General features: G+C 40.6%; 2 protein-coding genes across 2 annotated transcripts in view; one reads left to right on the top strand and one right to left on the bottom strand.

Moving 5' to 3' along the window:
• mipepa (mitochondrial intermediate peptidase a) overlaps positions 1-17,015 on the top strand; it is a 22,300-nt gene extending 5,285 nt beyond the window's left edge. The window contains exons 11-19 of the mRNA XM_084127525.1: positions 1,059-1,212; positions 1,336-1,413; positions 2,249-2,453; positions 2,558-2,667; positions 3,860-3,934; positions 4,302-4,418; positions 9,027-9,148; positions 9,977-10,050; positions 16,669-17,015. Coding sequence (XP_083983651.1) covers positions 1,059-1,212; positions 1,336-1,413; positions 2,249-2,453; positions 2,558-2,667; positions 3,860-3,934; positions 4,302-4,418; positions 9,027-9,148; positions 9,977-10,050; positions 16,669-16,769 — 1,036 coding nt within the window. The 3' untranslated portion in view covers positions 16,770-17,015. The remainder of the gene's footprint in view (positions 1-1,058; positions 1,213-1,335; positions 1,414-2,248; positions 2,454-2,557; positions 2,668-3,859; positions 3,935-4,301; positions 4,419-9,026; positions 9,149-9,976; positions 10,051-16,668) is intronic.
• A 107-nt stretch (positions 17,016-17,122) lies between these two features.
• tnfrsf19 (tumor necrosis factor receptor superfamily, member 19) overlaps positions 17,123-22,494 on the bottom strand; it is a 37,551-nt gene continuing 32,179 nt past the window's right edge. Inside the window, exon 10 of the mRNA XM_084127526.1 lies at positions 17,123-18,117. Within this exon, the coding sequence (XP_083983652.1) occupies positions 18,113-18,117 (5 nt within the window). The 3' untranslated portion in view covers positions 17,123-18,112. The remainder of the gene's footprint in view (positions 18,118-22,494) is intronic.

Below are 22,494 nucleotides of genomic sequence, written 5' to 3'. Positions count from 1 at the left end.
CTGAAAACTAGTGAGAGGTCAGTTTAAAACAATGTTACAAAAACCTCTTATTGGGAATACTTTTTCAGATCATCATCCATTACAGTATACAGCGTAAATGAAGGAGTGCAGGTACAATAAAACACAACAATGAGCTTTAGGGAAAGTGACACTACAGTAAAGTGATGATGAAAGGCACTAGAAAGGCCAAATACCAATGAATTGATTGTGAACTCAATATGCAACACAATACAGTATACTGTCAATTACAGTACAGTAAAAGAAAATCAGCATCCTCTGCACATTCGACCAAATTTCTTTACAGTATAGAGTACTACAGCAGTTTCGTGGTGTTCTGACAAAAGACTTTCTTTAGGCAGTCATTTCTCAGTTCTGCAGAAATACTGTAAATGTAAAAAAAAATAAACAAATTGGCTACAAATACATTTGACTATGAGTTTGAGGGTGTACAACGTGCTATAGTTTACTGTACAAAGAATAGTGAGGTTTAAAGTACAGTTACAGTGTAATAATTATACTATATGTGTAAGTAGTATAAAAACCCTGTAGATGATTCTTCTCCATTGTTAAGATACATATTATCCCGAGATTGTGATTGGTGTGTCATCAGTTTTGCTACGTGATGTTCATTCAAGGATAAATGTGTGCTATTTGAGTTCACATTGTGATGCTTGAGTTAATTATTTTATGTGTTTGTGTTTTCTGAATGAGAACATGGTTAAACCTGTGTATTTGTGTGTAGTGTTTTGCAGAAATAACTAAGAAAATTGGACTGTGTGTGAAAACAGGTGAAATGTGATAAACATTTTGAGAAATGTGTCTTTGTTTTGAGAACTGAATCAATGGTTATGGAAAGTGGGCCAAATGAATCAGTTATAGTGTGTTAGCAATCGAGAAAAATAGCTGTTCAACATGAATAATAATAATAAGAAGAAAAAGACATTTCTTTTTACATTCTTGTAATTTCTCTTTTGTAGTCTGTGGTTTTTGTGAGGAAAAAATGTGAAATGGACATTCAGCCTTTAATAACATGGCATGTTTATGTTTTGTCTCCATAGATTCAACATCGAGCCAAGCCTGTACAGTCCATACTTCTCGCTGGGAGCGTGTATGGAAGGTCTGAATGGTCTTTTCACACAGCTGTATGGTGTATCACTGCTGGCTGAGCAGCCCAGTGTGGGGGAGGTCTGGAGCGAAGATGTGCGCAAGCTGGTGAGATCATGCTTCTGTGCTTGATTATCTTACCCAATGGGCTTAAATGAGAGCCCATCTTCAGGTCTAGCCAACTTCTTTCTTTTTTTAAATGTCACTTGTCATTTTTAACTGTTCCCTCAGGCTGTGGTGCATGAAACAGAGGGACTGCTAGGATATATCTACTGTGACTTCTTCTACAGACCTGAGAAACCTTACCAGGTAAATAACTCCGCTAAGCCATCTACGCTGCTTGTCCTTAGCTTGTCCATCTCAAATTAGTATCTGTTATACAATATTATACAACAATAAGTTCCAGTCCTCAAATTTGATTGGCTGAGTGGTGGTTCATACTGATATTCAGTTACATCATTACACCAGTAGGTGGCAACATGTGAGTAAGTGTCTTTATGAGTCACTCACTGCATTTGAAATTGAATTCTTCCCTGCTATACAGTGTCAGAAAAACAGTACACCAACAAGAGAACAATCGTCACCTCCTGGGAAATTGGTGCAAAATATCTGTAATAAAAATGGACGTTGCTGCAATCGGGGAAGCCACTGTGGCTCTTTTATTTCTACACCATAAATGACTTGAGTCTTTTGAGTGTGCAGATGAAACACACTCTTGCATTGAATGCCTGGTGTTTGAGAACGCAATCATGTGAGATACTTCTGGGAGGTTATTATACCAAATCATTCTGATGACAGACTTCAGCTCAGGCATTTCAGACATCCAATTTTCATGCATACGACACACATTCATATACAGAATGTATTTTTTAATTGTTGTGAAGTAAGTTTCAAATGTAGTACCTACTACAGCATGTGATTTCGGATGCAGAGATTGAATCATTCACTCAATAATTCATATAAAATTGATTCATTAATGAAAAAATCATGAGGGAGTCATTGAATTATTCACTCAAGCGAATTCATTCAGGGACAAATGTTTGCTGATTTGTTCATTATTCAAAATTAAACCAAAGTTGTTGTGTTTTTTTTAATGCTCAGCCAATCAGGATTGACTAGTCCAGTTTGTTTGTGTCCCGCTCAGGACTGCCACTTTACCATTCGTGGCGGGAGGCGGCTGGATGATGGCCAGTATCAGCTGCCAATGGTGGTCCTGATGCTAAACCTGCCCCACCCCACACGGTCCGCTCCCACGTTGCTCAGCCCGGGCATGATGGAAAATCTCTTCCATGAGATGGGCCATGCCATGCACTCCATGCTGGGACGTACCCGCTACCAACACGTGACGGGTACGGGATGATCACTACAGAAATCCACTAAGTTTGTTCACATTTGTGGCCTTTACAACTTCCTCAGAGCCGCATGATCATGGTGACCTTGTTTCTCTCTTCAGGAACCCGATGTGCCACTGATTTCGCAGAGGTGCCCTCTATTCTCATGGAATACTTTGCCACAGATTATCGCGTGATCAGTCAGTTCGCTCGTCACTACCAGACTGGACAGGTACACTCCAATGTTCATGTTGCTCATTATTATATTTTAAAGGGGTCCTATTATGTTTGTGTACTGTTGCTGTTTGAGCATGAAAAAGGTCTGCAAATCACAAAGTCCACTCCAAAGGAAGTTATTCTCTATATCAGTTAGTACTGTTTCTGAACTCCCTGAAATGCCTAGATTCTAGTCTTTGGTTTTCTTCAGGGAAACATCAAAATAAATCACAACATCACAATATTCTCAATTCCTAATTTAATTCATTTTTTGCCCAAGGCATACGTGTACCTATATAAGAAAGGCGACGAGGTTGAGTTTAGTTAGGTTGCATCTTGTCCAAGAGATGGTGTTTTTCCACCCCGAATCTAAACCCCCTTTTTCAGCCTTCCTTAGACAGATGAACTTAGGAAACAGTGGTTAAAATGTATTTTTCACACTATTACTTAGCAGTATACAACCGTTGTTTTGTAACGACTGTTTTCTGAAACATGCCGTTTGAAGCAGGTCAATTGTTATAAATAACACAGATATAACATCACATTTTAAATGTAAGAGAGGTATAAAAATAAATAATTACCACTGTGAAAGATCCTGCACAAGTCGTGCCATTTGAAGGTGGTTTGGGTTGATCAGCTTGTCCATCTTGATCAGGAGTCACTATCAGACTCCGGCTTGAAGTGATATGGCAAAACTGGCGCCATAGTTTGTGTAGTTAAAGTAGAGTTTACAGCGACTCAGGAACCCTCTCTGGTGGATACTCACCGGTTATGGTAAGGGGCGTTAGAAGACTTTCGCCACGCTCTAAGCGGTAGAAAAATCACAACAGACTGGGGCCGGCTGACCAGTCAGAGCAAGCTCTGAAGGAGTGTTTTAAAGAAACAGAAAACTAAAACAGATTTCAGACAGAGGGTGAAAACAGGTGCTGCAACAACATACATTTTTAAGAAAATTTGTTTTTGGAACATTAAATGATGTAAACACATTCTAGTAGACTCAATAAATAATATTATGAACTTGTGTATGAGCATAATAGGACCCCTTTAAATTCTTAGCTGGTCGCTCTTTTCCATGCAACTACAATAAATAAGAATTTATGGTTCTTGTTAAACAGGAGGCAGAAGCACCATGAAAGTAGTAAATACAACTCACAAGTCATCTGAAATCATTTCTGGGTGAAAATGTTTTTGTTTTTTTTCTCTCATAGCCTTTGCCGCAGAGCATGGTGGCCCGTCTTTGTGAGTCCAAGAAGGTCTGTGGTGCGGCTGACACTCAACTTCAGGTACCAGATCTTCTCATTCAACAGCGAGAAAGGCTTCGAACATAACCTTTTATTATGGTCCATAACTAATGTGGTGACCAATATTACTGTTTTAAAAAAACAAAAGCAGGATTCATAGTGAAGCTCCAATGTAGATGAAGATGGTGAAATCAGGCATAAAAATGTTTTTTTTTTTTTTTATTAATTTAATTAATTTTAAATCATTTAGGTAATAATTTAATTATGTTTAATAAAAATAATTACAAATATTTTTAATTGGAAAAAATACTAGATATAAATCTAATGTTGACGTGACGATATCTAATGCAACATTTTCATAAATGATATGGTATCTGAACTCAAAATTTCTGTAAATGTTTCTCTTTAGGTTTTCTACGCAATCCTGGATCAAGTTTATCATGGAAAACCACAAAATCAATCAACGACAGATATCATGATAGACATGCAGAAGAAGTATTATGGCCTGCCATATGTCACCAACACTGTAAGTGTGTTTCATTTGATTTAAAAAAATATAATGGGTGCAATGTGTACTTTTTTCCCAATGTTATAAAATACTTTTTTAATATTTTTTGAATGTCAAAAGACATAAATGTTGACACAAATTTTAAATGTGGAAGCCACCATTTTCTGCTTTTTTCTGCCAATCCATTAAGTAGAACTGGCAAAAAAAAACTCCATGTATTTTAAAAACCAGGTTTAGGAAATCTTAGGAAAACAAAATGCCTGGTCTTAAGGATAACTTTGAATGATTTATTTAATGCCTCCTAGAAATCATTGCGGCACAAAAAGCACATCTCTCAAATGTAGGTGGTCTGTTGAAATGAAGTGATCCATTGGCGTTATTGAAGTTAATGAATGTTTGGGAATAGTTCCTTGACTAATCCTTAATAACATCTTATACTCCCCTTCTGAAGTACAAAAACACATCAACACACCAAGGTAAAGTTTAGTTTTGGCCCCTTTCCTGTCCTGTGGTTTTCCACACAGACACTGCACGGTTAAAGGATTAAAATACTTTTCTCCATTCTCCGGCCCTTTTCGGGGCCCTTTTTTTGCAATAACAAAGCAGAGATATACTTTGAAGAAGCGCTCCCTGGGGGAAATATTTGAAACTCTTCTTTCAAGAGTCTTTTTGGAAGGGAAAACATAGTTTGAATTGCTTTTCTTAGCTCTTCAGCAGCTGTAGAGATGGCCGCCTGAGAGCTGGAGCGATTTAAAACGCATATTTTATTTCGGAATGGCCTTCATAAACCGTTCATCCTGGCCTGTAATTATGTGGAGTCACTGGGAATCAGGCCTCCCCCCAACTCTAAATATTCCCCTCTCTCTTTAATTGCTTCAGCCGTAATGTCTTTACCATCGTCTAAATCACCCAGCTTCCCCCTTCTTATCCGTTATTACTGCCTCACGGGAACGCAGCTAATAGTATGCGTGTGTCTTTCATTCCTGTAGGATGCATGTTTTATTGACTATTAAAGGACAAATGAAAGCTTTCCTCAGTCCACATATGGCTGTAAAACCCTCGGCATGCAACTCTATTCAAGTATCACAGCTGTTTTGACAAATTATATTGTTGCAGTAAAGAAATAAAATGAGATTTTTACCTGACAAAGTTTTGGCCCCACAATCTTTCCGTTACACACATAGGAACATTTTAGTGGTCCCACCTACAATGTGCACTACCCTTCAAAAGTTTGTGGTCAGTAAGATTTTTTACAAAGGTTTATAAAAGAAGTCTCTTATGTTCACCAAGACGGCATTTATTTTAACAGTAAAAACAGTAATGTCAAATATTATCTCTGTGATGTGAAAGCTGGATTTTCAGCATCATTACTCCAGTGTCACATGATCCTTCAGAAATCATTCTAATATGCCGATATGCTGCGATTGATGATATTATTATCAATGTTGAAAAGAAGTTGTGCTGCCTTATATTTTTGTGGAAACTGTGATACCTTTTTTCAGGGCTTTTTGATAAATATAACGGCCAAAATAACAGCATTTGTTTAATTTCAGGATTTAGTTTGCCCATTTAATTGTCCACCAGGGGGAAATTTAAGTCTTATTGCTTAACAAAAATAGCACACCTCAACGAGGTATCTTACCACAAATTGCACAGGATGACTTGAAGATTCATTACTGAGGTTTGTTCAAATCACTAACCCCAAAATGAGTAATAAAAGTGATGCGGAGTCCATTAATAACGATTGTGGCAAATGACGGAGATGGTTAATTGACTCACACTCATATTTACAGTTGTTTAACTTTTGCTGATGTTGATTCGGTTTACTAGGGCATTAATAGTGTTCTGGAAGATAACATCAGCTGTTTGAAACATGGACCAGATGGAGGTTCTTGTCCTGTTGCTAATATTTGGCAACATTCACACACAGTGTTACATTCCTCTGACCGCTGAGATACATGATTGGATGCAAAGAGCGTACATGTCCGGTATTACCATGTTAGAGTTGGTTAGATTTTATTAGCTCAAGGCCTTTATGCAAAGTACTGTAAATGTGAAATTCTTATAAATGTAGATTTTGGTGGCCAGCAGCCTGACAGAACCCATTTGCAGTGAAAATATTTCCATAACCCAATACAGATTTTAGGCAAGTGTTGAAGGTCAAGTAGCTGTTTCGCTAATGTTTAGCTTTCAGATTTTGTGTCCCTGCAGGATTGCGTTTGGGCTTACTGAAGTCATTAGAGGCCATATGGGATATGTCTTGCTGATACTCTGGGGCTTAAGTCTGTGTTCTACAGCAGTTTCACCTTCCTCAACCATAATGTGTCTCTCATAGTGCTGTTTACACAACCCTGGCTCTCCATCAACCTCGCAGTGAAACACTTACACACACACACACATCACACATTCTGCGTAAGAAAAGACTGTCCAGCATGTCCCTTACTAATTATTATTGCCAGATGTCTTTGTGGAGTCCTTAATATTCTGTAGCATGATAGCAATGCTTTTATTATGTACCAACTACAAAAGCATATAGTTATATAACACGTGTATCTGTAAGATTCCTATGTTCAGGAGGTTGTAACACTGTGACATGAATCATGCATTTAGTGGATAGCAAATAGCTAAGCCTAATGTGCCTAATATTGCCCCGGGCCCTGTGATAGGAGAGGAAGGTCGTCTATGGTATAAAGCCTACTTTGTTTTGTTTGTTGCTTGGCTTATGTTGTGTTTGTTGCTTTTTGTTTTTTTGTTTGTTTCTTGCTTTTGAATTATTTTGTTTCTTGGTTTGTTTGTTTTTGTTGTTGTTGTTTTTTGTTCTGTTTGTTTCTTGTTTGGGATTTTTGTTTGTTTCCTGGTTTGTTTATTTTTTGGTTTGCTGCTTGTTTTAGCTTGTGAGGGGGGTTGTTTGTTTGCTTGCTTGGTTTAGATTTTTTTGTTTTGTTTGTTGCTTGTTTTTTTTTTTAAATTATTATTCTTGGTTATTTTTGTTGTTTTTGTTTATTTTTTTGTTTTTTTGTTTCTTGTTTTCTTTGTTTGTTTTTTTGCATTTGTGTCCTGTTTTGGTTTGGTTTGTTTCTTGTTTTTTTTGTTGTTTTTTTCGTTTGGTTTCTTTCTTGGTTTGTTGGTGTAGATTTATTGTTTTGTTTGTTTCTTGGTTTTTAGTTTTGTTTGGTTTTATTTGTCAGATACAGTAGAGAGTCACAGGATTTTGGGCAGTCAGGGCAAATTCAGGTATGCGTATCCTGCATGAGCACCATGGCAGTGTCAAGACACCGTGAGACCCGCTGAACAACAGTGCCTTGTACAACAATAACTTAAGTTCCTTGAAACGCGCAGCATTACTCAATGTGTTGACGTAATTTCCAATAAAACAGGAAGACAGGGCGGGACATATCGAACAACTCCTCCCCTTTTTTTAAATAGCCAATAGCGTTTTGTTTATATCACAGACAGCTCGGCCAGAGCCGATGAGCTCGGTAAAGCCGCAGTTTCCTCCTAATCTCAAACCGTTTCTCCTCCTAATCTCCTCCATATCGCTTTAAATATAGAATTCTGTGCAGAATTCAGATGGGTCGATGCGTTTTCTGGTCTGCGCCGACTCACGCATATGATCCCGACTAGAGCATGCTCTTGTATCTCTGGATTGAAGCAGACTGTGTGCATGCTGCGGTGGTTCATGTGACACTAGCGTGAAACCAGACTTCATTCGCCACAATGGAAAGCATATTTACACTGTCTGAATCGTTCCCTATATTGTCGCTACCCCTATATATCCCCTATATAGTGCAAGTGCACTATGTGCTATTTACCATGTAGAAAATAGTAAATATGTGAACAAGTGACCAATATCAGCCGCAGCCTGAGCGTTTATTTAGGGGGCCGGGACGCTTTAGATTCTAAAGAGTATTTTATTGGAGAGAAAATCTGATGAGGAGCTGAAGTGCAGAGTGATATCATCAAAATCATTGATTCATATTGGCAGAGACTGTAAGTTTTGAATGCTAATATTTTCTAAATGTGAATTTTGTCATTGTTTTGGAGCACACAATAGCAGTTACAGTCTGATCATCCTCCTTGTTGACTTTTTGAACCCAGCTATTTTAGATTAGCTGTAGCTATAAACTGATTTTATCATATACCAACAGGATCGTTGCCCCTATTCACTGCCATATCAAGCGTAGTGAGCTCGGTTCATTTCCTGCAGGGATAATGGTAACAGCGGGTGTCTAAGCACGTCTCCATCCCTGAGCGATGCGTTTGAACTGCTGAGCTCTTTCAACACGAATCTAGCCTGTGTTTTTATCGCCAAATTCTTCCCCACCTTGCTCCCACCCAAAACATTATCACCGTCTTTAATTTGCCTCAGAGTAAAGTAGCCATGGAAAGAGGGCTTTGCCCCATTTGTGCTCTGAGAATGTAAATATTTAGTGATGAATATGGTCCTGAAGGCATTGTGTGGCAATACCTTAACTTGACTGTTCCATTTAACTGGGTCAGATATTGAGTGCTGTTAGCATCAGCATGTTTCCAGGTTAGGAAATTACTTGGCAAGCGTTTACAGAGATGTAACAGGAATATTCCTACGGCAGCGTGTGATTAGTTCACCTGCATCTGTCTCTGCAGGCCTGGCAGCTGAGGTTCAGTCATCTCATCGGCTATGGGGCGAAGTACTACTCGTACCTGATGTCACGGGCCGTGGCCTCCATGGTGTGGAAGCAGTGTTTCTATAAAGACCCCCTCAACAGGTTTGTGAAAGATTCGTTAGATAAATCACCCTTGCATTGCCACTTGTTTTTTTAAAAATACCACTAAAAAATAAAGAACCTTTCAATCTTTCACCTTTTTTTTTTTTTTTTTTTTGAAAAAGCATTTAAAATAAATGATTATTTCATTTATTAACATTTCACAGCATCAAATTTCATGAATTTCAAAAAAAAAAAAAATTTTTCTATTATTGATATATATGGTTCCATGTAGAATCTTCAACATCCCTGGAACCTTTCCATTGCACCAGTTTCTTAATAGTGCAAAAAGGTTCTTTAGATTGTTCTCAACTTGATGTGCTAGAATAACTCAAAATTAAAGAAAAAAAGATTAATAAATACTATATTGACATTTTTTTTTAACTATTAAAGTAAAACCACAACAAAATTACTAAAATTTTAACTGAAATTAAAATGAAAATGGAAAATATTGAAATAAAAACTGATTCAAAATATTAATAAAAACTATAATAGTATCGCAATGATACTGAAATAACACTGGTTCACATCATGTTGGAATTACCATAACATACGTTTCCACATAGTAAAAAAAACGTATTGACATGTAAGAGTGCACTAACATAAAGTTAACAGGCACAGACTGAAAACCACAAAACTCCTGTTTTCATTTCATGGGGTCTTTCAAAATACCAGGATATCTTAACTACTCCACTGTGCTTTTGTTCTTTAGCACTTCCTTTTGTTTGGACAGTTTTGGACATGTCTGGGAACATAAGGGTTTATGGGCTTGGATTGTGGGAAGGATGCTGGTAGTGTAAAGTAAATCTCTGTCTGCTCACGTTGTTGCAGGGAAACCGGAGAACGTTACCGTAGAGAGATGCTGGCTCATGGAGGAGCGAAGGAGCCCATGCTGATGGTGGAAGGTAAGAAAAAAAAAGTCTGCACCTGAATGAACTCGGAGTTAGTTCAGTCACTGCTATTTCTTTGTCCCTTATAGAGTCAACATCCAAACTGACCTCATGTTTCTGGTGTTATAGTGAATAATTATTCAGTGCATGTTAATTACAAAGAAATCGTCCCGTTAATGTCAAAATGTCATTACATAATAATAGCAGACAAGAACAGATTAAGTTGCTATCAAGGTTGAATATAGCACTGTAATAACAGAATAGCAGGATCTCTACTAGATGACAAGTTTCCCAGCCCTGGTGTTGCCCCATGTGAGCACCAAATGAATTATCAATATCTGTATGATGCCCCTTATGCCAGAGTCCAATATCTCTGAAGCACATTTTTATGGACTTTGATGGTTTTACAGTTACAAATCAATAGGAGTTGTTTGGTTTTTTTTGTTTTGTTTTTTTACGTCATCCATTTCTTAAAACGCTTATTTACAAAAGAGTATAGCTCATTAAAGACTGAAATTAGTAAGGAATTAATAAGTCCAGTGCTTCTGACGCATATTTTGTTGGACTATATAGATAATGTCTATATAGTTACTATATAGACATTTTTTTAAAAACTAGTAAAATAACAAAACCACAACAACATTACTAAAATTTTAACTGAAATTAAATTGAAAATGGAAAATATTGAAATAAAAACTGATTCAAAATATTAATAAAAACTAAAATAGTATTGCAATGATACGAAAATAACACTGGTTCACATCATGTTGGAATTACTGTAATATACGGTTCCACATAGTAAAAAAACGTATTAAAAAACTTATTTAAACGTAAAAACATTTTTTATAAATTCAAATAATATATTTATAATATTAGTTGTTAATTGACTTACAACATAAAAATAACATTGCTTATTTTCCGATTTCTTAACCACATGTATTTTTCATTATTCACGGTCCGGTTCAGAGGGGTCCTCCTCAGTTCGCCACCCCCCTCCTCTGTGCCGGATCGCAGTGGAACAAGAGCCACCCTAGAGAGAGCCTGTAGCCCGGGCCGTTTTTATCTGCCGGGCTCCTCGCTCCTCGCTGGCCGGATCCCAGGCCTCTGGTGCTGAAAAGTCCAGGCTGGATTAGATGGCAGAGCAGAGAGAGGAAAGTGACGGACTGACGGCCATGCTGACTGAAGCCCTGTGTTCTCCAGCCTTGGGCGGCACAGAGGCGTCTTTCATGGCCCTCAGCTTTCCCAGGGACCTCTATTTTAGTGCCGAAGGACAGACTGAAAGAACAATAGCACAGTCGAGCACCTGGGCTGGGATATGTTGGAGCGCTGTAGCACACAGATGGTGACATGCATGAGTTTTAGATACAGGATCACAGGAAGGATGGGTTCACCTTACTTTCAGATGTTCTTTGATGGGGTTTTTGGCCTTTACAGCCAAGTGCACATTGCATTAATTTACATCAATATGCAATCACAAAGAAGGGCAGATCTCATAAATAACTTTAGAGATGCTGGATTAGACAGTGAAGGAAATATAGTGGTTGAAGGGCAGTAAAGAATACTGTTTTACCTAATTCTGTATTTATATAATGCCGCCTGAGAGCCATTCAATCATTATCAAGACGCTTAATACGCTAATACGTATATTGTCTTTTCAGTCCACTGCACACAAGAATCAGCACATTGTCACACGTGCAGTATGCAAGGAAGACAAGACTAATCACAATTTAGTATGCAAATTTTGTATGCACATGTAAAATTAAAATTATCTACAAAAATGTAAGAAAATGAAGTGCATGATGTCACTTTGTTCTGGCTTAAAGCGATAGTTCACCCAAAAATGACAAATCAGTCATTTACTCACCCTCATGTTCCAGACCTGGATGAATTTCTTTCTTCTGTTGAACACAAAAGAAGATTATTTTGAAGAATATTGGGTAATCAAACAGTTGATGGGACCCCATTGACTTTCATGGTATTTTTGTTTAAAAAACATCAGTACAGTGATAAGCCAAAACATTATGACCACCTACCCAATGTGCTCTTGGTCCTCCTTGTGCTGCCAAAACAGTGCCGACCCACCAATGTAAAGACTACATGTAAACACTTTGTACAGATGATCAGATGTTCTTTCTTCTTTTAAAGCTCTCGTTGCACTTTGGATCATCTCGACTCATGCTGGAGAACATGATCATCAGGTTTTGTTCATGTAGCTCAAGCGCTGCTGGCTTCGAAGCAAAAGAGAGACACACCAAATGCTAACTATTCTTTTAAGACCTTTGTTTATTTTTCAGCTTTACTCAAATTGATATGCTCAACAACAAAAAAGAACTGCATTAAATTAGCGAAATGCTAAATGGAAGCAAGTAGAATTTGGAACCTCACTGTATGTTATACATAATATTTACGTGAACAATATTTTTTTCCAACGTTTTTTTATATAGACAATAAGCCACATGATTCATGTGCAAAGTGGCATAATCCTTGAAACTTGAGCTTTCTTTTATTTTTTGAGAAAGCTTTGAGACCTCCAGTTTTAATTACAGAGTCAATGATGAAGTAATTCCAGCCTTCAGGTAGATCATGAGCTTATTGCTTTCAACTCGTGACATGTTTCAAATAGTTACGAACGTCAAAGCCGCGGAGAAACCAGAAAATCTCTTCATCTGCTGGGAGGGAGGCTGTAATTATCTTCTTAGTCTTTAAACATTGCTCAACCGGAGTCTAAAGAAGTACGCATGGAGACCAGGCCTACTGGAACTCTAAGGAACGCATAGCGAAACATTCAACTCAACTCAACTGAGATTTGGTTGCATAATTCAGACTTCATATCGTATCTTGTGTCAAGTCCTCATTTGACCTCTTGATAACCCTTGCCTCATATGAAACCCAAACCAGCGCTACCTGAGTCATGTTCCACCATGTCTCGCTGTGTCTGTAACTGCACAACCTGAAGGTGTGGCGTACGGCACAGGAGCCAAAGAACAGCGTTTAAACGGGGATTAATTGAGGAGAGATGAGTCTGCCTCACTTTGATGTGTCCTTAGTTTCATCATCCTACAATCCCAGTCATGAGCTTTTCTGACCAATCACACAGAGCCTCCTCATCCTCTTGTTCTCTATGGATGAATGAAGCTCTCTGTGAAGGGAAGGTGTTTGAAAAGGCATGTCGGACATTCGTTCTGTGGTTGTCCTCCATTTCAAAGCACACACAGCTGGATTGTTCAGAGCGTCTTGAACCAGAAAGTCCCTTTGATTCATAATAAAACACACACAATGCACCTGCGCTGATAAATATGGTGACTTTACTCCATCCATCCCTGTAAATGTTTGATCTCGTCAACCGTGTAATCATGTTCCCACGAAAAAAGATCAATTATTCCTCCGTGGTAGGGTTAAACATTAGTTTTTTTATATATACATACATAAATATATATACTATATTTGTAAAAAAATATTTTTGTGTATATATATATATATATATATATATATATTAGTTTTCTTTTCTTGAGTGTCACACGATTCTTCAGAAATTATTCTATTATGCTGATTTGGTGCTCAATAAACATTTCTTATTATACTTAATAGATTTTTTTTTCGGGACTCTTTAATTAAACGAAAGTTAAAAAGGACAGCATTTATTTGAAATATAATTATTTTGTAACATTATAAATGTCTTACTGTCACTTTTGATCAAGTTAATGAATCCATAAACGTATTCATTAAAAAAATAACTTACTGGTATGTGTTATATAGATATATATACACACACACACACACACAATAACTAAGCTGAAGAAATGTTGAAACAATCTTTTTTTATACAGAGCAAAAGGTTTTATAAGGCCTTGGAAGTAATAGTTCTAAGATTGTGCACAAGCATTCACACATTTTAATTGCTTTAATTTGTTTTGATTGGATCATTTAAGAGCTCAGAAAAAAAAACAAATAATATAGCTCAACTCTTTAACATCATGAATTTGAAGCTCATTCCTTCACATTTATCTGATATCTTTATTCTCACTGGATATGGGTCTTAATTTGTATATTTTTGGTTTTGAAATATCAAAAGAATGTGAGTCTGGATAGGCTTGTAGTCTGAATCCCCTCTAGAGTGAACTCAGGAAATGAACATCATTATAGAAAGTGGCATTGAAGCTGGAGACGTCTAGTCCTAGTGTGATCCATTCAGAGATTAAATACATAGTCTGTTACATCTTTAGCTCTCTGAACAGCATCTGTGGCTGTAGCATTCAGCTGGAAACTACATGAGGACAGTAAGGTGTACAGATTGAGGTGGGACTACTTACTGTTACAGTCATAATGCCAGCATTCCTATGGTTTTTTTGGTCGTTTGTTTTTTAGTAGTACTTGTCTCTCTTTATCTTCCATGTCCAGTCCAGCTTGTGCTTAAAAATCCACCATATCCAGATCACAAGTCTATGGAATCTCCAAAGGGGGACATGGTGATAGAAAAAATAATAATAATTGAAGGAAACGTTCACAAAACGTTTGTCATGGAAATAAGTTTTGTGTGGAATAAGAATGCAAAAGTGTTGTGTGAAAACGCAACATTTCTCAATGGAATGTAAATGTTTTAAAGAGAACACAAAGTTTCTCGGTGGAACGCAAAGTTTCTCGGTGGAACTCAAATGTTTTAAAGAGAACACAAAGTTTCTCGGTGGAACGCAAAGTTTCTCGATGGAACTCAAATGTTTTGAAGAGAATGCAAAGTTTCGTAGTGGAACACAAAGTTTCTCATTGGAACGCAAAGTTTCTCGGAACTCAAATGTTTTAAAGAGAACACAAAGTTTCTCGTTGGAACACAAAGTTTCTCGTTGGAATGCAAAGTTTCTCGTTGGAATGCAAAGTTTCTCGTTGGAATGCAAAGTTTCTCGGAACTCAAATGTTTTAAAGAGAACACAAAGTTTCTCATTGGAACGCAAAGTTTCTCGGTGGAACTCGAATGTTTTGAAGAGAATGCAAAGTTTCTCATTGGAACACAAAGTTTCTCGTTGGAACACAAAGTTTCTCGGTGGAACTCAAATGTTTTGAAGAGAACACAAAGTTTCTCGGTGGAACTCAAATGTTTTGAAGATAATGCAAAGTTTCGTAGTGGAATGTAAATGTTTTAAAGAGAACACAAAGTTTCTCGGTGGAACGCAAAGTTTCTCGGTGGAACTCAAATGTTTTAAAGAGAACACAAAGTTTCTCGGTGGAACGCAAAGTTTCTCGATGGAACTCAAATGTTTTGAAGAGAATGCAAAGTTTCGTAGTGGAACACAAAGTTTCTCATTGGAACGCAAAGTTTCTCGGAACTCAAATGTTTTAAAGAGAACACAAAGTTTCTCGTTGGAACACAAAGTTTCTTGTTGGAACACAAAGTTTCTCGTTGGAATGCAAAGTTTCTCGTTGGAATGCAAAGTTTCTCGGAACTCAAATGTTTTAAAGAGAACACAAAGTTTCTCATTGGAACGCAAAGTTTCTCGGTGGAACTCGAATGTTTTGAAGAGAATGCAAAGTTTCGTAGTGGAACACAAAGTTTCTCATTGGAACGCAAAGTTTCTCGGAACTCAAATGTTTTAAAGAGAACACAAAGTTTCTCGTTGGAACACAAAGTTTCTCGTTGGAACACAGTTTCTCGTTGGAACACAAAGTTTCTCGTTGGAACACAAAGTTTCTCGGTGGAACTCAAATGTTTTGAAGAGAACACAAAGTTTCTCGGTGGAACTCAAATGTTTTGAAGATAATGCAAAGTTTCGTAGTGGAATGTAAATGTTTTAAAGAAAACAAAGTTTCTCCGTGGTACGCAAAGTTTCTCGGTGGAAAGCACATATTTTGTAGAGAACACCATTTTTAGGGGCAATAAAACACTTTTGCAAAACAAGAACACAAATTATGTGAGCAAATGCAAAAAACATTAAAATATAATTTGTCCTCCCATCTCAAATGTTTTGCATCACCATGTTCCCTTAGGAGCTCTGTACAAATCTATATCCAGTGTATAAGTCTGAACAAAAATATAATCAAATAAAGCCATATTGTGATTGTGACCAGATTTCATAATTTAGTACAGAATCACAATCAATTGATTGTCAGAGCAAACATTTACAGTACTAATTATTCATTGTGAAAGATGTGCATCAGGGTTTGAGGGTCAGAGTTGCATGAGATTTTAGTGCAGCCTTCTGCAGTGTGGACTTGTGTTTGTGTGTGTTTTAGAGGTGACCTGTGCAGGAAAGAGGGGGAAGGGAGGAGGGCCTATTTACATTGGCAGCTCTACAAGGGGAAATGAGCAGACTTCAAAGCGCCAGCAGAGAGGAATTGTAAATCGAGTGTGCACAGTTTAGCAGGACGCCTCACTGTTCACTGAGCACGGCATAAGTGCGTCAACCTGTGGAAGACGATATTGTCATAATGTAGCACAGGGAAGATAAAACCTCTGCCCTTTTAGTTACCGCTTTTCTGCCATAGTAAATGCTGCTCAGATTTACAGTGCTTCTTTGAAGTTAACATTACCCAATGCAACGTACATGGTAAACATTTACCTAAACAAGTCATTAAAGCAGGAAGATTGTGCTGCTAAATCTGAGTGTACGTAACTGGAGTTTGCCCCTCTTGTTTCATGTCCAGGCATGTTGCAGAAAAGACCCTCCATCGAGGACTTTGTCAACGCCCTCGTGTCTGATCTGGACCCTGACTTCGAAACCTTCATCATGGACTCAGAGGGCTGAGGGATGAGCATGTTTCGTGTTGAGTTTTATCTTCCCTGCTGTAATCAGTCTTTACAACTGCCTGAACAATCAGTTTTAATGAATCGAGAAGGGATGAAATTCATGAAACAAAACTGAATGATCTCACAACTGTGCATTGTGGGATATATGCCAGTGAATTAAAAAAAAACTGTCACGAAATTATCCAGATATTAAGTCTATTTTGTTTCAAGAAAATGTTCCCTTTTTTTTTTTTTGTACAAGAAATGCTGAATAAAATGTAATTTGTGAAGTATTTCCACATCATGCAACATTGGTGGTACTACATTTAATTATAATAATTTGAATAAAACATTGTGATTATTTAATATGTGATTTATATATATATATATCTGTAAATTCAGTAAAGGTTTTGCTTTTGATATTTTTCATAATACAGTACAATGAAAAAAAAATCTAAAGTAAATCCTTTACTGAATTTGGCATGTGTGTGTATGAGATATGTATATTGGGCTTTTTCTTTTGCATTTTTGTTCTGATTTTGGGATAAAATATGACCAGACATAATATACCATATTTTATTGAATATAACTATAAAAATGTTATATTCACCTATTCATATGTGATATAAAAGAGGATTAATATAGTTCTCAAAAAGGATCATGTGAATTTACTCAGGCCTCATATATCTAAAAATACAGTACTTTGTATACTTTTCTTATAATCGTTGCATTGTTTTCAGATATTTTTGCATGCCATTATATTTTCATTAAAACACTCAAGCAAATCTTGTAAAGTTTTATTTACAAATTTGACAAGCCACAAAATTCATGTTTTTTTTTTTAAAGTTCACCAACCATCAATATGAAAAGCAAGAGTGAAGGCACAAGATGGGTATCTACATTATAAAAAATATTGTCGTCCTATTTCCTATAATACAATATCTACAATTCACCACACTGGAGATCACATACACACACACACACACGTGCGCAGTTTGATCTATGGAACTGGAATGTACTGCAAAAGAGTCTGCAAACCATTCAGGTGGACTGCAACTAAAACCTGCAGACAACCCTTAACTTCAACCCACCCGAACAGGCAGTCAGTGCTGGGGGAAAAACGAAAGGTCTAGTGATTCCTTTACAAAAGAGAGAATCTTTCGTCTTATGTGGTTTTGTTTAGACATTAATAAAGTCTCTTTAGGCCGCTGTTGACGTGGTCACACGCTGCTGGAGAAAGACGGCGAAACACACGTTCTCAGTGTGTGTGTGGCCTGATGTAATCTGAGGTGGGATCTTCCTTTGCTCTTTCTACCTCCAGAGTGGCTCTCAGAGGCCGACAACAGGTGAGATAAGAGTAGGTCATCCTGGAACAAGACAAAAAGAGCACAAGAACAGACATGTTAATCGCTTGGCACTGAATCAGTCAAAGTAAATTAAAGCTTGTCTTATGAGGTCTCTTAATTTATGTGAATTAGCACAGGCACAGAAGAGCAGAGAAGATTTGGCCTGGTCTCTTAAAGGGATATTTCTCCTATTTTTTATTCAATGGAAGTGAATGGGGACTGTGACTTCAAGCTACAAAAATGACAAAAAGTGCTACAAAAGTAGTCTATATGACTTGTGTGCTATATTATATGATGGTTTAGATTAATTTACGGTTTCAGTTCCCATTCTTTCATTATATGGACAAAAAAAACAAACAATGGTAGTCAAATACTGTATATCTTCGATTGTGTTCCACAGAAGAAAGAGCGTCATACGGATTTGGAACAACAACTAGGGTTAAAAAAGTCCTTTTTGAGTGAATTATCCCTTTGAGGTAAATTTTGACAATGTTGTACTAATTCATTCCCTTGTTTTAGGCTTGAACTAAATAAAAACAAGGGAACAAATCAGCACAATGTGGCCACAATTTAGCTAAAACGTGGGAATTAATTAATCAAACAAGTCGTGGGATGGAATTTTTAATTTAGATTATACATTTAAACTACTTTTTGTTTTGTTTTTTGTCATTTTGGAGCTTGACAGCCCCAGTTCCCATTCATTTCATTATAGAGAAAACAACAGCCATAACTTTGGAATGAGCCAAAATTGTACATCATTGTAAACGTGACACAAAAACAAACACGCGACACAAACGCACAACACAGGAGCAATGGAGCATATCGATGTAATGGCGTTCTTGATTCTCGGCATATGGATAATTTTCACTGCAAGACGAATAAGTCTCGTGTCGCAGTTTAAATCCAATGACGCTGGTAGTGACGATTCTCTCTGACCAATCAGTGATCTGCAGTGTTTACACGTACGGCTCGCTTGGAACCTCAACCGATGTGGTACTAAAAAAAGTACCAGGTACAAGGTACTATACACTGTGGAAATCCCCCCCAAAAGTGAGCCGTACCATGCAGTGCCAAAGGTTAACTTGAAACTAGAGATGCACCGATTGATCGGCTGGTGACCGGAATTGGCCGATTTTCACGTGATCGGCCATGACCGGCGACCGGCCGGTCAGTCTGACATATGCCGATTTTATGCCGATCAAATGCACTCGGGCGCCGCATGATTAACATCGCGCAACACCAGCATCACACGCGCACATGTAGGAAACCTCGTGAATTACGGCCGTTTCACACCGCAAATGTCAGCGGCGCGTGAGCAGCGCGTTTTTTTGTTCCCTTTCGTGGTCACTCCGAGTTACGTCGGATGACGACGATTGGGGTTTCGCTTAGAAGCCTATCACCTTCGAGTATATAAAACGAGCCAATGGCAATGAAAATGCCATGGGTCTGCGGAATTTGCATAGCGTAACTCCGCCCGCCGCAGGGGGTATATAAGGAAGTACGCTGGCACAATGCAGACATGCTTTCGCTTCGGAGCCGAGAACTTCTCCACTCCTGTAAGCCAAATATTCTGAGTTAGTCTTCTCTTACCTTCGAGACGAGCGAACTCTCCGGTGTTGGTGTGACGGCGATTTCAGCGAGTGCTCACTACCCTGCTGATCTGTTCAGTGATCTGACAGTTAGTGTGTTTCTCCCTGTTCGCTTCAGCATCCGCGGAGTTTATCCTCTCACAAAAAGAGCATTGCACGTGGCACGTCTTTTTAAAGATGCCTCGCCCGTGCACTTCTGGTTGCGGTCGCGAGATATTTTTCTCTGATGGGCACGAACTCTGCTTAGCGTGTTTGGGTGTTGATCACGCTAAAGCAGCGTTCGTGGATGACTCATGTTCCCACTGCGGGAATATGACCATCTCCATGCTGCGGTCGAGACTCAATGAGCTCGTCAGAGCGAGAGTCCCCCTACCCACACCCCGATCTACTGGCTCCGAGAGGGCTAGTACTTCGGCTGGTGGCCGGGGTGACCTGAGGGTGACTGTGTGGGACATACCGCCGACACGTCCACGGTCCACACACCCCTCTTCAGCATCGGCACCCGCGAGTGTACAAACTGAGATCGCTGGTTCCTCTTCGGAGGCCCCGCGGGTTTCGTTTGGAGCTCCAGAGGAAGATACCATGTCGATCGCAGCATCACAAGGTGGGCGCGAGTCCTCGGGAAGTGAGGATTCGGCTGCGTTGCCGCCCTCGGGTGTGTCAGCGTTGCCCGAGTCTGATCCCGAGCTGACCGCCATGCTTTCCCGGGCAGCCGCGGCTATTGGTATTGAGTGGTCCCCGCCACCCGATCCAGTGCGCTCGCGGCTGGACGATTGGTTTTTGGGAGCGGCCGCTGACACCCGTCGCCGCCCAACCCCAATTCCTTTCTTCCCGGAAGTGCATGAGGAAGTCACGCGGTCCTGGAAGGCTCCCATGTCTTCCCGCGATCGTTCGTCGGCTTTCTCCGCCTTTCCTCCCCTCGATAGAGCTGATGCTTGTGGGTACACTGGGATTCCCACGGTTGAACGTTCTGTCGCGATGCAGCTGTGTCCGGCAAGCGCTTCATCACGTGGTGATCCAAAGCACCCATCCAAAGCCTGTAGATTTTCGTCCAGCATGGTCGCGAAATCTTACAGAGCGGCGGGACAGGCAGCTGCTTCTCTGCATGCCATGGCCATCTTGCAGGTTTACCAGGCCAAGATGCTCCGTGACATGCACGAGGGTAGGACAGACCCAGGGCTCTTTGATGAGTTGCGCGCTGCCACTGACCTCGCTCTCCGGGCGACGAAAGTGACCGCGCGCTCCCTGGGTCTGGTGATGTCCACAGCTGTGGTCCAGGAGAGACATCTCTGGCTGAACCTGGCTGATATGCGTGAGCCCGAGCGGACTCGTCTGCTTGACGCTCCCATATCCCAGGCCGGCCTTTTCGGCGGTGCGGTCGAGGACTTTGCCCAACAGTTCTCGACTGCTCAGAAGCAGACTGAGGCCATTAAGCATATTCTGCCCCGGCGTGCTGTTGCTGCTAAGCCGCCGGCACAGAATCCTCAGCCTGCTCGCCGCCGAGGGCGCCCTCCTGCGGCTCCCGCCCCTCCCGCACGGCCCCAGCAGCAGTCATCTGGGCCGCGTCGTGGAGGAAGCCGCAGGAAGGCGCCACAGCCCTCTCCAGCCCCGCCGCCCGCTAAACGCCAGGCCAAGCGGCGCTCCTGAGACGGGCAGCTCAGGATTGGCTTTCCTTTCTGTTCAGGAGGTGGTAGCAGGGCCACTCCTTCCCCCGGTGGAGGGCCGGGGGAGAATCTTTTGTTCTCCACTCCCCGCTGCTCGTCCCACGACGGGCAGCACCCTAATGTGGTTAAAGACAGAATCGAAATCCCCAATCCTGAGCCCACAGAGCCTGAGGGCCACAGTGCACGCCACCCTCGGGTCCCGCCACTGCCGCCCCCCTCTGTCCCAGAGGTGCGGGATGACAGCACGCGCCGCCCACGGGCCACGCTCCTCTCATCCCCCTCTGTCGCCAGACCCCTGCCAGAGCACGCCCCCGTGGGACGCGCGCCCTCCCCTGGCCTCCTCTGGCAGGACGCGGTTAATGACCGTGCCCCCGCACAGGGCCGCTATGCCACCCTCGCCGGTGCCGGTCATTCCGCCTCGCTGCCCCACCGACGGTACGTCTGTGGTTCGTATGACCCCGCTGGTGCACTTTCTGGAGGCCTGGCTAGAGCTTCCCAGACTGTCCCGCTGGGTCGCGAGAACCATCAGGCTCGGCTACGCGATTCAGTTCGCGAGATCTCCTCCCCGCTTCAGGGGAGTCCGCTTCACTATGGTCGGTGGCAATGCCCCTGTCATGAGAGCGGAGGTCGCCACCCTACTGGCGAAGGGTGCGATCGAGATTGTCCCTCCAGCCGAAATGAAGTCCGGCTTCTACAGCCCTTACTTCATTGTACCCAAGAAGTCCGGTGGGTTACGGCCAATCCTCGACCTGCGCGTCTTGAACCGCTCCCTTCACAGGCTGCCGTTCAAGATGCTAACGGCCAAACACATTCTCCAGTGTGTGCGGCCGCAGGATTGGTTTGCAGCGATCGACCTGAAGGACGCCTACTTCCATGTCTCCATTTTACCTCGACACAGACCGTTTCTACGGTTTGCTTTCGAGGGGCAGGCATACCAGTACGCGGTTCTCCCTTTCGGGCTAGCCCTGTCTCCTCGCGTCTTTACGAAGGTCGTCGAGGCAGCCCTTGTTCCCCTCCGGGAACACGGGGTTCGCATCCTGAACTATCTCGACGACTGGCTGATCCTAGCTCACTCTCGAGACCAGGTTTGCGAACACAGGGACCTAGTGCTCCGGCACCTAGTTCGTCTGGGCCTTCGGGTCAAC

The sequence above is a fragment of the Abramis brama genome, assembly GCF_963993115.1.
Source record: "Abramis brama genome assembly, chromosome: 10".
NCBI classification, from domain to species: Eukaryota; Metazoa; Chordata; class Actinopteri; order Cypriniformes; family Leuciscidae; genus Abramis; species Abramis brama.
The sequence above is the reverse complement of the archived record's forward strand: the minus strand, read 5'-3'. Positions and strand labels throughout refer to the sequence as shown.